Here is an 18077-nt window from a genome sequence, read left to right as displayed (position 1 = left end):
GTTTATTGAACTGCCTGAATTTATTCTGATAATTGGTTGATAGTTTTGCTGCAAGTAGATGATGCTGATGAGGAATGTGGTAATGCCGAAACGTGCGTCCATCCAACCATCTTGCAGTCTATATTTTGTGAAAATTTTATTTCTATAGAAAATTGTATCAACATTTTATTTGTATACAAAATTTTGTCAAAATTTTATTTTGTAGAAAATTCTGTCACAATTTCATTTCTATAGGATATTTTGTCAAAATTTTATTTCTATAGAAAATTTTGTCAAAATTTTTGCCCATATAAATTTGATAAACATTTTTTCCTCTTTTGGTTAAGCTACACTTGTATTTGAGTCAATGCATGGTTTTAAGCTGAAATCAAAAACAACAACAATGATTAACGAAAGACACCAACAATAACAAAACAAAAATTTTCTATAGAAATAAAATTTTGACAAAATTTGCTAAAGAAATAAAACTTTGACAAAATTTGCGATAGAAATAAAATTTTGACAAAATTTTCTATAGAAAAAATTTTGTATAGAAATAAAATTTTGACAAAATTTTGTATAGAAATAAAATTTTCTATAGAAATAAAATTTTGACAAAATTTTCGATATAAATAAAATTTTGGCAAAATTTTCGATAGAAAAAAAATTTTCACAAAATTTTCTATAGAACAAATTTTGACAAAATTTTCTATAGAAAAAATTTTGACAAAATTTTCTATAGAAATAAGATTTTGACAAAATTTTCTATAGAAATCAAATTTTGTAAAACAAGAGTTTTTTGTTTGGTAGTTTTTTGGTAAAATTATCTTCAAAATTTGGTAGATTAATTTTGACTCGAGTGGCAACCGTTATGGCTACTCCGGTTATGCCTCAAAATCTTCGGCAAGGCCGAATATCCATGGAATTAAACTTATGCTATGTTGTTCGATACACGTAAAAATGTAAAGAAACAAATATATTTTATTAAGTTTTTTTTTTTTTCAAATGAAATCTGAAAAACGGCATAGCATCACATCTGAAGAACCTATGCGAAATCAATGCAGACCATCCTTAAAAATATGACTTTCGCCCCATAAAATTCATGGCTAACGAACCACTTCCCGATACAAAAGAATATTTTCATAGCCTTTTGGGCTTCTCTTTTTTTTCTGGGTAGTTTACTTATTTTTTGCAGTTTACGTGATTTTGGCGCTCTAACGTTCATATAGTTCTTGTGTTGTACAACGTGACTATGCTGAATGTACATAATAGCCTCAAATGTTTCCTGCACCCTTATGCTAAAGGACAATGAATAAATTTTGTACTCTAAGTCCTTTTATATGTTACTGTAAATTGAAAATGAAAGAAACATACAAAAATAATGAGACAAAAAAAATCAGGAGATGCCATTTCCATGTGGGCGAATGTGTTTCCCATAGGCAAATTATATACAATCAAACATGTTTTTTATTGTCATAATTTCTATGGGATTTTATGGATATGGGGAAACCATTTTAAGAAAATTTATGAAAATTATTTTTACATATACGTAATTAAACAAAAAGAAGAATATACAATGACAAAAAAATGTCCATAAATTAAATCTGAAATACTTGTAGCATATGCCCACTTTTAACTAATTCGGATATAATTACAGTTTTTAGCCTATACAAAATTGTTACCGTTATCTTATATTATATTTTGTCCCACAAGATCCAAATACGAGTATAGAAATTAACGAATTGTTTAAAATCCAATTCTAGGAGTTAACATATGATAAAAAGTTATTTGGTCTATGCTGATGATATGTCAATTGTGTGAGATTTTAAAGCCTCTTTATCTACTACATACTTACCAAACAAAATATATAACTCGACAAAGATAAAATAATTACCTGAAATTTGCAAAAAAAAAAACAATTTTTTAGTTAATTTTATAACAATGTATAATAATTTAAATGTATAATAATTTGAATTAATTGATTGCACCGTCTGAACTGATTACTACACAGAAAAAAAATTCACGGACATTTTTCCAATTAAAGTCTTAATTGAGTTTTACAAAATATTTAATTAAAATTTTAATTGATTCAACAAATTTTTTAACTGAAACAAAAATCAATCACAAAATTTAATTTTTAATTTTTAATTGATATTATCAATTGAAGACGTTTCAATTAAAAATTAATTGGATCAACTAATTTCGTGATTGAAGACAAAAAATATTTGTTTGTGTGTAGGTAAATATTAAAATTTTGCCAAAATCTAGAAAGAGCAAACAGACAGATAAAAAAACTGTCATCCATAGAATACCGAATACCTCTCAAAAAGAGAGAATTTTCGTCGCTCGTTTGATATATGATCACTTTAAAATGTTCCTCTAATAAGTGGACACCTCCACAATAGGGACAACATGTTATCTGACCGTGGGAACTATATGGTCCATCACACTATCTTTTGAAATGTGGTCCGACATGGCAAGTTTGTAATGCCATGTGCGTAGAGTTGGTCCCATAACACAAAATTGTCATGATACATGAAAATGATGGTAACAACGTGATTGACCAATCAAATGTCGTGCGTGAGTGTGAGTCACGACAATAATCTGTTCCTAAGTGCCCGTGAGTCACGAATCTCGGAAAATATGCTCACAATTACTCAAGCTTACGAACATCTTCACGCTAACAAATTCCTGTCACACTTATGATGTTTAGATTTTAAAAACTCCTTCGATTTTAATCATACTCACGCTTATCAGGATCTCCAGATAAATTACTTCGACAATTCAAGGGTTGAACATATAACGACTACAACATTAACTCTCATTTGAATCTTCGCAATCTAAAAACGTAACATACAACTCAATGGTGAGTCGCGATAATTTTCTTATGTCAGGCGAATTTAAGTGAATCAAGAGATTTTATTCGTTAGAATGTATGTGAATCTACAGACAGCTAAACTTTGTGAAAGTTTTCTATAGAAATAAAATTTTGAAAAAAATTTCTATACAAATAAAATTTTTGGAAAAAAAATTTTCCATATAAATAAAATTTTGACAACATTTTCCATAGAAATAAAATTTTGAAAAAAATTCTATAGCAATAAATTTTAACAAAATTTTCTATAGAAATAAAATTTTAACGAAATTTTCTATAGAAATAAAATTTTGACAAAATTTTCCATAGAAATAAAAGTTTGACCAAATTTTCTATAGAAATAAAATTTTAACGAAATTTTCTATAGAAATAAAATTTTGACAAATCTTTATATAGAACTAAATTTTTGACAAAATTTTCCATAGAAATAAAATTTTGACAAAATTTTCTAAAGAAATAAAATTTTGGCATGATTTTGTATATAGAAATAAAATTTTGACAACATTTTATATAAAAATAAAATTTTGACGAAAGTTTATATAGAAATAAAGTTTTAACGATATTTTCTATGGAAATAAAATTTTGACAAAATTTTCTATAGAAATAAAATGTTGACAAAATTTTCTATAGAAATAAAATTTTGAAAAAATTTTCTATAGAAATAAAATGTTGACAAAATTTTCTATAGAAATAAAATTTTGACAACATTTTCTATAGAAGTAAAATTTTCACAAAATTTTCTATAGAAATAAAATTTTGACACGATTTTAAATAAAGAAATAAAATTTTGACAAAATTTTATATAGAAATACAATTTTGACAAAATTTTATATAGAAGTGAAATTTTGACAAAACTTTATATAGAAATAAAATTTTGACAAAACTTTATATAGAAATAAAATTTTGACAAAATTTTATATAGAAACATAATTTTGAAAAAATTTTATGTAGAAATAAAATTTTGACAACATTTTCTATAGAAATAAAATTTTTACAAAATTTTCTATAGAAATAGAATTTTGATAAGATTTTATATATAGAAATAAAATTTTGACAACATTTTGTATAGAAATAAAATTTTGACAAAACTTTCTATAGAAATAAAATTTTGACAAAATTTTATATAAAAATAAAATGTTGACGAAAGTTTATATAGAAATAAAATTTTAACGAAATTTTCTATGGAAACGCTTCTCCAGGTTCTCTCAGGTTCTCCAGATAAATTACTTCGACAATTCAAGGTTTGAACATATAACGACTACCACATTAACTCTCATTTGCATCTTCGGACTCTAAAAACGTAATATACAACTCAATGGTGAGGCGCGATAATTTTCTTAAGTGAGGCGAATTTACGTGAATCAATGGATTTTTTTTCATAAGAATGTATGTGAGTCTACAGAGAGCTAAGCTTTGTGAAATTTTTCTATAGAAATAAAATTTTGAAAAAAAATTCTATAGAAATAAAATTTTGAAAAAAATTTCTATAGAAATAAAATTTGGAAAAAAAATTTCTATAGAAATAAAATTTTGAAAAAAAAAAATTCCATAGAAATAAAATTTTGACAAAATTTTCTATAGACATAAAATTTTGACAAGATTTTATATATAGAAATAAAATTTTAACGAAATTTTCAATAGAAATAAAACTTTAACAAAACTTCATATTTTGACAAAATTTTCCATAGAAATAAATTTTTGACAAAATTTTCTATAGAAATAAAATTTTGACAAAATTTTCTAAAGAAATAAAATTTTGGCAAGATTTTGTATATAGACATAAAATTTTGACAACATTTTATATAAAAATAAAATTTTGACGAAAGTTTATATAGAAATAAAGTTTTAACGAAATTTTCTATGGAAATAAAATTTTGACAAAATTTTCTATAGAAATAAAATGTTGACAAAATTTTCTATAGAAATAAATTTTTGACAACATTTACTATAGAAATAAAATTTTGACAAAATTTTCTATAGAAATAAAATTTTGAAAAAAATTCTATAGAAATAAAATTTTGACAAAATTTTCTATAGAAATAAAATTTTGAAAAAAATTCTATAGAAATAAAATTTTGACAAAATTTTCTAAAGAAATAAAATTTTGACAAAATTTTATATAGAACTAAATTTTTGACAAAATTTTCTATAGAAATAAACTTTTGACGAAATTTTCTATAGAAATAAATTTTTGACAAAATTTTCTATAGAAATAAAATTTTGACGAAATTTTCTATAGAAATAAAATTTTGACAAAATTTTCTATAGAAATAAAATTTTGACAAAATTTTATATAGAAATAAAATTTTGACAAAATTTTAATAGAAATAAAATTTTGAAACAATTTTATGTAGAAATAAAATTTTTACAAAATTTTCTATAGAAATAGTATTCTTACAAAAGTTTCTATAGAAATAAAATTTTGACGAAATTTTCTATAAAAATAAAATTTTGACAAAATTTCCTATAGAAATAAAATTTTGGCAAAATTTTCTATAGAAATATTTGTTGGGTAGATTTGCGGTAAGTTTTTCTTGAAAATGTTGTTGAAGTTTTTTTGGCACGAGTGGTAACCGTGGTTATCACACATTGTTAAAAATCAAGCCTTGCCGGCTTCTAATTTCCACTTCTAGAACCACCAAAATGTAAAAATTTTTGAAGATTGTGTTGAGTGAAAAAGTCCCTACATTGTGTCCCTACGTCCCTACAAGACGCTAAATAGTAGAAAAAAAACCTACATGTAGCGAATTTCTATAGAAAATTTTGTCAGAATGTTATTTCTATAGAAAATTTTGCAAAAATTTTATTTCTATAGAAAATTCAGCAAAATTTTATTTCTACAGAAAATTTTGTCAAAATTTTATTGCTATAGAAAATTTTATCAACATTTTATTTCTATAGAATATTTTGTCAACATTTTATTTCTATAGAATATTTTGTCAAAATTTTTTTCTATTGAAAATTGTTTTATTTCTATAGAAAGTTTTGTCAAAATTTTATTTCTATATAACGTTTTGTCAAAATTTTATTTCTTTAGAAAATTTGGTCAAAATTTTATTTCTATGGCAAATTTTGTCAAAATTTTATTTCTAGAAAATTTTGTCAAAATTTTATTTCTATAGGAAATTTTGTCAAAATTTTATTTCTATAGGAAATTTTGTCAAAATTGTATTTCTATAGAATTTTTTTTTTCAAAATTTTATTTCTATAGAAAATTTTGTTAAAATTTTATTTCTATTGAAAATTGTTTCAAAATTTTATTTCTATAGAAAATTTTGTCAAAATTTTATTTCTATATAACGTTTTGTCAAAATTGTATTTCTATAGAAAATTTTGTCAAAATTTTATTTCTATAGCAAATTTTGTCAAAATTTTATGTCTATAGAAAATTTTGTCAAAATTTTATTTCTAGAAAATTTTGTCAAAATTTTATTTCTATAGGAAATTTTGTCAAAATTGTATTTCTATAGAAATTTTTTTCAAAATTTTATTTCTATAGAAAATTTTGTTAAAATTTTATTTCTATAGAAAATTTTGTCAAAATTGTATTTCTATAAAATTTTGTCAAAATTTCTATAGAAAATTTTGTTAACATTTTATTTCTATAGAAATATTTTTTAAAATTTGATTTCTATAGAAAAACGTACAATTTTTTTTTTTATATAGAAACATTTTCCAGAATTTTATTTTTATATAAACTTTTTTCCAAAATTTTATTTCTATTGAGACATCAAGATTTCGAACAATCTACCTAATAGTAAAAAATTACTATGTTTGGTATAATTCTTTCAACTCTGGTGGTAATATAAATTTATTTTTACGTAATATACGTTGCATTTTCATATGTTTTAAGATAGTAAAGCACATAGAAACATTTTTGCTTTGTAAAAATTTGTTTGAATTGAACGAAAAATATTGTAGAAGAAATTATAGGGAGTTTTTTTTAGAAATGTAGGGGAAAGTAGGGAACTTGGTTTTTCCTTGCAGGTTAAACCGACAATTCTCCCTGGAAACACTACTCTCTAAAGGTGAGTATTAAGTGCGAGTTTAGCCGCTAAATTTCACTAAAGTGAAAACTAAATCAGTAAAAAAAACCATACAATTATACATATTTGTTGCAGATTTCATTATAACTTGTTGGGAAATATCCCAAAGCAAATTTTCACGAAGTTTGTATTCCTTAAAATGGATTATTAAAGAAAAGTAATCGTGAAAAAATGACGATTTTAGCGGCTAAACTCGAGCGGCTAAAGCATAATTTCATACAAGTGTAGCAGTGGAGCGTATACGTTGTGTGAGCGCATGTGGTTTAAAAAAGATGGCATTTATCATACGCCCAGATGTACTCACCTTATAAAACCGAATAGCAGCATCATTTCAATAATATAACGATTGTCCAATGTAATTATTTTTCCATTTGTTTTAATTTTTATATTTGATACACACATTAATTTTATTCAAAGAACAATTACAATCGGTTTATTTTGTATGTGTTGGCAAATACAAATATAGAAGACACAATAATAACAATGTTCATAGACATTTTTATTTTTACATTGGAACACATAAACGTTCAGCAATAAAAAAACAACCAAAATTAAAACGTTCAATTGTTTTGATAAAACACACTAACACATACACGCTTTTAACTCCATTAGATGAAATGGTGTTGGTTTTACATTCATTGTTGAATTTTATTGTGTGGTTTTCATGTCACTTAATTGTTGTTGTTGTTTTTTGTTTATTCCATATATTTATAACATTGTTTGTCGGTTTTCAATTACACTTAATTAATGTCTCTAGACAATAATCATAAGTACATAAATAAATTTTTGTGTATTATATATAAGGATGTTATAGAATATTTTATTATGGAGATTATATATGTGTTAGTAACATTGAAAGACATCAGTCCCAATTATTGGTTGGCTGGGAGAGGAGTAATCATTCCTGGAAGGTATTTTTATTTTTTGGTTTAAGAATTCACATACAATTGTAGATTATTTTTTTTTTTTGGTTTTTAACAATTAAAGAAAATTTATTTTTACACTTTTCCATAAATAGGTTATGATTTTTTTTCTTTAAAGATTTTTTTTTAAAGGAAATTGTAAATTTTGTTTTTTTTTTGTTCTCCTTTAAAGGATTTGAAAATTTTAACACAACACTTATATTTTATTAATATTTATTGAAATTCGTTATATATATATATTTTATATATATTGGCATATTTTGTCGTCTATTTTTAAATCACTGTGTCTCGGTTTCATGTAAATCATATAAAATTTATTTATTTTTTTTTTTGTAAAAAAATATGATTCTTTTTGACTGTCTCCGCTATTGGTTTAATATTGAATTTTTCGTTTATATTTTATGGCTTTTACGAACGAATGCTTTTCACCATCCTATTTGAAGAAGTGTTTCCATATGCTATTTTTGAGATGATATTTTATTGCTCCAAAATGTTTAATGGTTATTGTACTAATTTGATATGGTATTTTAAAAATACATATGCTTTAAAGAACTTCCACCGTATTTATTATTTAAGTCACTTTTTACAAAGAGTTTCGAAAATTGTACTTTAGAAATTTTTGATTAGAATTTGTTTGAAGCGAAATGGTATAAGGAAGTAGAATTCAATTTGAATATCTCTCCCACATTAGGGAATTTATTAATATTTTTATATATTTATTTAAGATATTTGGCATTGTTCAAAATATGCCATATTTTTTTGTTTTTATGAAATCATTCCGTGGTTTCCAATTCTTATGCGATAATATTGTTGGATCTCCTCGATCTTTGATGTATAGAAAAGTCTTTATTTTTTATCTATTTTTTTTTTCTTAAAGTCAGCATATCATCTCTCATTTGTGGTTTGGTGTTTGAATCTCGAATCTCGTGAAAAATTTCAGCTTATTGTGTTGTATTCAGTTTATTCCATATTTCTATGTTGTCATATTTCCATAGTTCCTTATGCCGGCCGTATGGTCATGTATAATCATCATGGTAGAATTTGGCCTTACAATATCATATGGATATGGTTTATTATTGGAATTGAGTAATTTTTGCCATAATTCTTAACTTCATTTAATATTTAATTGTGAAATAAACAGAGATATAATTAGCTATAAAATGGTTTTCATCGATTTAAATGATAGGATTACATTTTCAACGCTATTAATATCAGAAATTCTAAATTTATGGTTAAAATGGCAAAACTAAATAGTACGCAGAAAAAATTTTTTTTCTGATTCAATCATGCTTCAGTCACGAAAATTATAATATCAATCACAGATTTAATTACGAGGGTTCCGTTTATATTTCGGGATTATACAACAAATACAAATAAAATGCATCGAAAGTAACTGCTTCTGAATGAGGTATATCCTGGGTTGTGGAGTCGAGCCAATTTTGCTCGACTCCAACTCCAGCATTTTTCATCTGCCTCGACTCCGGGTAATATAACTAAATAACTAAATTTTAATACCACTAAATTGTAGTTCTATTGTGGGGGGTACCGTAAATGCTAGCTACATAAAGGTTTATATTCTCACGTGTATGAATTTGAAACTGAACCGATTTAGACAAAATTGTATATACTTGTACAAAGTATATGTACTTAAAATTTAAATCTAACGTTATGGCACGAAACACAATTTTAGTAAAAAACAAATAAGGAAAGTCTGAAGTTGGACGGGGCCGACTATAATATACTCTGCATACTACATTTCGATAAAATCTTAAATATATCAAATTTTGAGAACATTTGCTATAGAAATAAAATTTTAAGAACATTTTTTGTAGAAATAAAATTTTGACCAAAAAATCTATAGAAATAAAATTTTAACAAAATTTGGTATAGAAATAAAATGTTGACAAAATTTTCTATAGAAATATTTTTTTGAAAAAACTTTCTATAGAAATAAAATTTTGAAAAAATTTTGTATAGAAATAAAATTTTGACAAAATTTTCTTGAGAAATCAAATTTTGACAACATTTTCTATAGAAATAAAAGTTTGCAAAATTTTCTATAGAAATAAAATTTTGAAATAAATTTCTATTGAAATAAACTTTTGACAAAACTTTCTATAGAAATAAATTTTTGAAAAAACTTCCTATAGAAATAAAATTTTGAAAAAACTTTCTATAGAAATAAAATTTTGAAAAAACTTTCTATAGAAATAAAATTTTGACCAAATTTTCTATAGAAATAAAAGTTTGCAAAAATAAAATTGTGACAAAATTTTCTATAGAAATAAAAGTTTGCAAAATTTTCTATAAAAATAAAATCTTGAAAAAACCTTCTATAGAAATAAATTTTTGACAAAATTTTCTCTCGAAATAAAATTTTGACCAAAATATCTATAGAAATAAAATTTTGACAAAATTTTCATTAGAATAAAATTTTTACTAAATTTTTATAGAAATAAAATTTTGACAAAATTTTCTATAGAAAAAATTTTGATAAAATTTTCTATAGAAATAAAATTTTGAAAAAAACTTTCTATAGAAATAAAATTTTGACAAAAGTTTCAATAGAAATAAAATGTTGACAAAATTTTCTATAGAAATAAATTTTTGAAAAAAAAAATCTTTCAATATTCAATATATGTACATATATAGTTATATGGTCCTAAAATAAAATTAAAACAAGTATATACAGCAGTAAGTTCGGCCGGGCCGAATCTTAAATACCCACCACCATGAACCAAATATTAGGGTTTGCTTTGAAATTTCAGGAGGGCTTGAGGACTTGAGGACACTTCCCGAAGATAAATTTAAAGATTTCACCTATGAAGACTATATCAGATTCTGGATTTATAAGAACCATTTTTGTTTGAGTTTTAGAGGAATCATTAACATCTCTTCTAAGTGTGCAAGAAAATTATAAAACAACGTCTTGATTTGAAATCTTAAATCTGTAGATTTTCACCCGAAAAGTTAAATCTAGAAATTTTACATTGAGTTTCAAGCAATTTTCATGATCAGTGCGCCATCTATATCTTCAAGAAGTGAAGTCGGTCTATATGGAGGCATTACTAAATGGACCGATAAAAACTTACTAAAACATGGACCGATGCTCACCATTTGTGGCACACCTCTTTATGGTCCTAAAATACCTATAAATTTCCAATTTCAGGTAAATTGTATATAAACTACGGATTCTATAAACCCAAGATGTAAAATCGGGAGATCGGTCTATATGGGGGCTATACCAAAACATGGAACGATACGGACCATTTTCGGCACACCTTTTGATGGTCCTCAAGCACCTCTAGATTTTCAATTTCAGGCAAATTGGATAAAAACTACGGTTTCTATAAGCCCAGGACCCCAAATCGGGAGGTCGGTTTATATGGGGACCATGCCAAAACATGGACCGATGCTCACCATTTTTGGCACACCTCTTTACGGTTCTAAAGTACCTCTCGAGTTCCAATTTCAGATAAATTGGATAAAAACTGCGGCTTCTATAAGCCCAAGAATTAAAATCGGGAGATCGGTCTATATGGGAGCTATACCAAAACATGGACCGATACTCACTATTTTTGGCACACCTCTTTATGGTCATAAAATACCTCTAGATTTCAAATTTCAGGCAAATTGGATAAAAAATACGATTTCTATAAGCCCAAGACCCCAAATCGGGAGGGGGTTTATATGGGGACTATATGAAAACCTGGACCGATATAGATCATCGACGAACTTGACCTGCCTGCAGACAAAAGACGAGTTTGTGCAAAATTTCAGCACGATTGCTTCATTATTCAAGACTGTAGCGTGATTACAACAGACAGAGGGACATCGTTATATCGTCTTAGAATTTCTCCCTGATCAATAATATATATACTTTATATAGTCGGAAATCGATATTTAGATGTGTTACAAACGGAATGACAAACTTATTATACCCCCGTCACCATTCTATGGTGGTGGGTATAAAAGTAAAATCGATTGTTCGAAGTATTTCAAATAAATTGTTATGTTGGTGGACATTAAAATGGATCGATTCAGCCCATCTGCCAGTCTAAAATTCTAGGAAACATAAAATTATCTCCGTAATTGGAAGTTGCTTTTCATTTACAGATCTAATGAATAACGCAATGGAAACTAATTTGGGTAAAAACTTGTTTTGTTACAAAAATATGAAGTGTTTTAAAAAATTTAGTTTATCTGGAGTCGGAGTCGAGCAAAATGTTTACGACTCAGATTCCTACTCCGACTCCAGCAAAATCTTCAGACTACGACTCCAAGACTCCGACTCCACAGCCCTGGGTATATCCTCAATATGCATTCTGAATGTATTAACCGCTTCTTCAGGTGTTTAAAAACTTTGACCACTTATTTTATTTTTTACGTACGGGAAAAAAGTCATTCGGAGCCAATTGCAAAAATGCAATTGTTCAAGTCGATGTTTGAGAGCTCGCATTATCGTGATGAAAAGTGATCCGTTGTCAGGGTTTTCATGATTCTTTGGAAAACATCTGGCAAAAAATGCGTTATTATTGTGGTACGATTGCTTGGAAGTCCTTTGTGTGCCAGCAACTATTGTTGGATATGGTTCATCTTGAAACACCTATACAGTCGACTGCTGTTTACTTTCGGGCTCATATACGTAAATCTACGATTCATCACCTGTCGCTATGTCATTGCCGTATGTCGAAGCACCGCGAATGTATTTGTGGAGCATTTCTTTCATCCAAACTTTTTGGAGCGATAAACAACTTGTGTGGGATCAACGTGAACACATCTTTTGACGTTCATCTATGTACATATAACCTCAAAACTGTTAAGCTATACGACAGAGCTGTCAATCGTCAATATAAAAGCCAGTTTTAATAATTTATTTCGGTTAGTTCTTCTAATAGTTGTGCGAGGGAGTTCGCGGCTTGAAGGTGAGAATGAGCACTTAGAAACAAGTGAATACAAACTATTATATTAGTAATCTATAATAGTTTGTATTCACTTATGGATTAGAAAATAAGGTATTGTGAGAATATGTTAAGAAATATTTTGTAAGATAGCAAAACATTTAAAATAAAATCAGTGTTGTCCTCTTTTTATTCACTTAGTTTGCAAAAATATGACCGCAGGTGGGACCCCAACGCGTGAAAAAATTACCAAAAGATCAAGATGAAATATTCAGCAAGGAGGCACGTTGTGGACGATGACACTTCTTCAACAGCTATATGCAGAGATGGAAAAATGTTATATTTGGACAAGGCATATTTTTGCTGCAAAAATGTTATTTTCTCGTCAAACATAAAATGGTTGTCATATTCCTTTTCTCCGTATATCTTTAAAAAAAGAATTAGCGTATTTCAATGACGATGCACAGTGGTTTTTGGTGAGCCACGTCAAGTACCCCAAAAATGGCTACCACAAAATATAATACGACCAAAAATTGTCGTGGTAGCGATTATCACCTATTGGATGTGTGCGAGGTAGACAAAAAGCCATGTTGCTCACTATGAATAATAAACCCAATATTGAGACCAGTTAAGCTCAATGTTTGAGGGTGTTTACAAAGTCGTTACGGTCTTCGAAACATGAATCTGGTGGTATATAGCAGGGCGAAGGTATACACACACCAGTGAAGACTGTTCCATCGGTCGAGAAGTTGATGAACATCATTTTTTGGTATTCACAAGTATGATCCACATATACTACTTGGAGGAGAATAGAATGATCGTGGGACTGAACTATGACTATGAATTTTCTATGAATGCACAAACTGACGTCCACCTTATTTAGCTCTATTCGAATTATTTTTCATTCGGAGCTTCACTTGTTGGCCGCAAATACAATATCAGTTGAATGATAAAATCATCGCCGCTATGAAGGCTTTTTTGGCAACCTACACTTATTTTATTTCGACCCTAATTTTGTCAAATAAAAATATTTAGAGAGCATGGATAGAGTCTTTAAGAGAAAATCATATTTAATACACCGACGGGGAAAATATCTCTTTGTCTTCAATGTATTCACCAAGTGACTCAATGCTCCTGTATGAAACTACTTAGAATCAGAAATTTCATTCATGTTACGGAGGGGAGATAAAATAATGCACTAAACTGGGAAAAATATCGTTATGACACAATTTTAATAAGTTAAGATGTCGTATTGAAAAGACGCGGTTCTGTAGTAATTTCATACCATAGAAAATTATCGAAATATTTAATTTTTTTTTATTGGAAATATTATAAACTGTTGATAAGAGTTTTAAAAGGAAATGAGGCTGGATTTATCTTTGTCATCTATGATCTGACCAATTTATTGAAAATTTCTGATATTATAGCTGCTTTATAATTAAAAATCTACTTCGTTTACATTGGCTTACCTTGTAAAATTAATAATTTTTTTAAGACATTGGAATGAGTATATTAATTTAGATTTTCATTTACAGATGATCATCATATTGAAATATTTCTACTTTTTTGAGCAATTTTTTTGGAACATTTTGTTAATCAGATTACAAATCCAATAATTCAGTAATAATTTTAGTTTATGCCAATATAAAGTGATTTTTCAGGTATAGAAAGTTTCCATTTTTTTCAATTACAAAAACTGTTGATATTTTTTTCTTCGTCTATTCCAACTACCCAAACGATAGCCCAAAATAGGATATAGGGAATTTTTTGTTGGGAACATTTTAATTATATTTTTTTTTAATTTAATTTAAAATTTTTTAGATTATTTTTTCACAATTGTATTATAGTTAAACAATTAGAGAGTAAGTGAATGTATATATATCGGTTTCGGATTAGTACAAGGACAAGGATTTTTTCTAATTTTTGCTTTGAAATTTTTAAATTTAATTTCACATAGTTTGATTAATTTTAAGTTTTTAATTATAACTCATTCACATATAAAAAAATATCTTCCTTGGGTATATTATTAATTGGATTTAAACAAACACAAAATATTTAACAATTTTCTATTGTCTTGGTAACCATATATTTTAGTATAATTATAGAAGAGTTTTTAAAACCAATTTTATTTTGTCTTTATACGGAATAATTAGGGTTACATTATTTTGGATTTTTTGCTGTAGTTTTATATTTAATTTTTCTTTTTTTTTTGTATATATTCCATATATATTTTCAATTTGTTAATTGGGTTACATTATTTTAGATTTTTTTTGGGTTTTAATTTCTTTTTTTGTATATATTCCATATATATATATATTTTCAATTTGTTAACACTTATTAACTAAAACAATACACTCACACATTTATAAAAGATTAATGCGATTAAAATTTGTATGTCTCACTATGTAAAATACGTATGTAAAAATTCTCAATTTATAACTCTGGTTACATTGACTTTATATCAAAATGACAAAAAATTATTGTTTGTTTGGTTTGGCTAAAACTTTTGTTTAAATTCTTTTTTTTTTTTTTTGCTTTTTCAAATAATACATCTAGTCCATCAAAATATATATATTTAGTTAATATCTACTAAATAGGGTATTTTTTATGTTTAATTGTTTTGTTTTTAAATTGATGTTATGCCTCTTGATGTTGTTGATTTGGTTTCGTTTTAATATGGATTCTATATATTGTTATTGTTGTTGTTGTTGATTTTTTTATAAACAAAAAAATTAGACATCACAGCCAATTTGATACTGACACGATGGGATTCAGAATTTATTTTATTTGTTATTTATTTTCATTATTTTATCGTTATACCCATTGAATAAAAGAAATATTGATAACCATATTGAATATTTGGCAAGATTATTATGTGTTCACCTTCCCTTTCTCGCTCTCTCTCTCTCTCTTTGGTTTCTAGTATGAGTTTTAATATCTCAAATGTTAGGGATTTGTAATGATTCTTTAAACATTCTATGTCTTGGATTTGTTTTTCTCTTTATGATTTCTCTAGTAAGGGGAATTCTGGACTCTTGATGCTCGATTAATGAGGGGGCGGAGGTGGTGGTGTTGGTGGCGTTGATGATTGGTGTGGTGGTATTTAACGAGATGTATTAACATTCGGTAGGCCTTTGTTATCCATCTGGGAAATTACCAGGTCCCAGCTGGAGTTTATCTCACTTAGGCTCTCCCATTGTCTGGCCCACCACTATGATGATAATAATGAAAACGGCCAGCAAGACCAGAATACAGCAAATGGCAACGGCAACCATGGCGCTATTACTCATACAGGTGGTGTTTAAACAACAGCAAAGGTGAGAGACTCAAACAAGAGACAATTACAGCAATGTGAAAATATTCACAAGTTAATTTCTAATAAGCCAAACTCTCTCTCTGTTTCTCGTCAAGCAGTGGCTTATTGTGAAATTTCTATTGTTTTCTCTTCTCTCTCTCAAAACACAAGTAATTGTATACAAAGAGTTTTCAAATGTTTATCTAATGATGGGTAGTTAATGTTATCCTCTTTTGTACAGAGGAATGTTGTAGATATTTGATGTAGATGTATTTGTTATCGTTGAGATGTCAGCTTATTATTGATGTTATTATTCTTCACTTTAATTGTTGTTGATTTATTTATTTCAATTTAATTGATATTTTAATGTCGTTCAATAAATTCACTTTATAATTTGTTGTCTTTCAATTATTTCAATTTAATCCGTTAGGTTTTTCACTTTAAAGATTTGTATATTATTTTTCGACAAGAGGATTGTTACTGGAGATGGTTATGTTTTAGCTTAAAACGATTACTGCAAATATAAATTATAGGTTATAATTTCGAAAACAAAATGAAATGAAATGTTGATTGCAAAATTGGAAATATTTTATATTTAATGTTTGCTTTATTTGCAATAGTTATTCTGACAAATGAAAATTCTACTGAGTCTTAGCTTCAAGTAACATTGCCTTACAATTAATATTTCATGTTGTTAAGCTCGTAAATAAAACAAAAATCTTTAGATACAGGCACGTTTTTTTTTTCAGTGCTTAGTGGCCCTATTCTTGCAAAGAAATATTTAAATGCCAGAGACATCGATGCTGCTATACATCAATCAGGCTTACAATTTTCACATCCGCTTGATAGTTCAACATTATGGGGATTTATGCCAATCATTGTAAAGCCATGGGACTCAAATCATCATACTATGTCGTCCTTTTTGAGTGCCAACCACAAAAGCAAAGTGCAAAAAAACAAAACATCACACATCATTGTCAACACCATCTATAGGTCAACAATGGTATTGTTATGTGGTCACACGAATCTCCAGCACATTACATGTCAAAGTCATAACCACAAACCACAATCGCATCAGTACAGAGACTTTTCTCAATGTTCTTGCACTTCATGTCAATGGTCGTTGTTGTTGCTAAAGCAATACATCATAGAGAAAAATGGAGTGTTGAGCTACAAAGGGTTCCCATTGATGAACTATTTCCACCAACCAAGAAGCAAAATGTAATTTTTCTCTTCAAACACGAAATTAATTGATGCAATTAAATTTTGATTGAGAATTCATCAATCACAGAAATTATACTATAAATTACCAACACCAAATAAAAAAGTAATTGATCTAATTAAAAAATTAATTGTTAAAATAATTTTTTGTGATCGATTTTTGTTTTGATTAATTTCTTTTTTAATCAACTAAAATTTATTTATTTTTAAATTAAATTAAAATGTTAATTGGATATTTTTCCAATTAACCATGTTATATTATGATAAGGAGGAGGCATGATAATTCATTTAGAAGATCTACAAAAACATGGAGAAATTGTAGATGTGGTGATTCCAATGCCACGAATACAAAAAGTGACTTGTCGTCGACTCCAGATGACTGCGATAACAATCCGTGACAACCATTTGACATTTTTCACGAATTAAAGTCCTTTTCGATCTAGGACGTATATTTAAGGAGATATTTTTTTTCATATAAAAATTTGATTGAAGGAGATATGGTCAATAAAGCTTTTCATATAAAAATTTGAATTATTTAGGATTTCCATCGAAATTTTGAGTTTTTGAAGGGTGGCAAAGAATTATTTAAAGAGATATGGCCAAAATAAGTTTGGAGAATGGTTTGGAAAAAGTTTGGAAATAAGATGGAAAATGTGCTAGTAAGCTGAGAATATCGCGAGATCGAATGCAACACAAATTGAAAAACTACCTTCAAGTTTGAAAAAGTGCACGAGCTTCGTTTGCACGAATGTGGCCAGTTAACGAATTTTGTTTTCTCCGATGAGGAGTCATTCCAAATTGAGTAGTTTTGTGAACAAACAAAATGATCGGGTTTAC

At 27.1% G+C, this 18077-nt stretch overlaps 2 protein-coding genes across 10 annotated transcripts in view; both read right to left on the bottom strand.

The window, feature by feature from the left end:
* LOC142222327 (CUB and sushi domain-containing protein 3) overlaps positions 1 to 18077 on the bottom strand; it is an 839952-nt gene that overhangs the window by 283804 nt on the left and 538071 nt on the right. The gene's annotated exons all lie outside the window — the stretch shown is intronic.
* LOC142242989 (uncharacterized) lies at positions 15259 to 16470 on the bottom strand. The gene has a single exon (XM_075314441.1). The coding sequence runs from the start codon at positions 16012 to 16014 to the stop codon at positions 15904 to 15906; it is 111 nt and encodes a 36-aa protein (XP_075170556.1). The 5' UTR covers positions 16015 to 16470; the 3' UTR covers positions 15259 to 15903.

This window comes from Haematobia irritans, chromosome 1 (assembly GCF_050003625.1).
Source record: "Haematobia irritans isolate KBUSLIRL chromosome 1, ASM5000362v1, whole genome shotgun sequence".
NCBI lineage: Eukaryota > Metazoa > Arthropoda > Insecta > Diptera > Muscidae > Haematobia > Haematobia irritans.
This window is presented reverse-complemented; position numbering and strand designations above follow the sequence as displayed.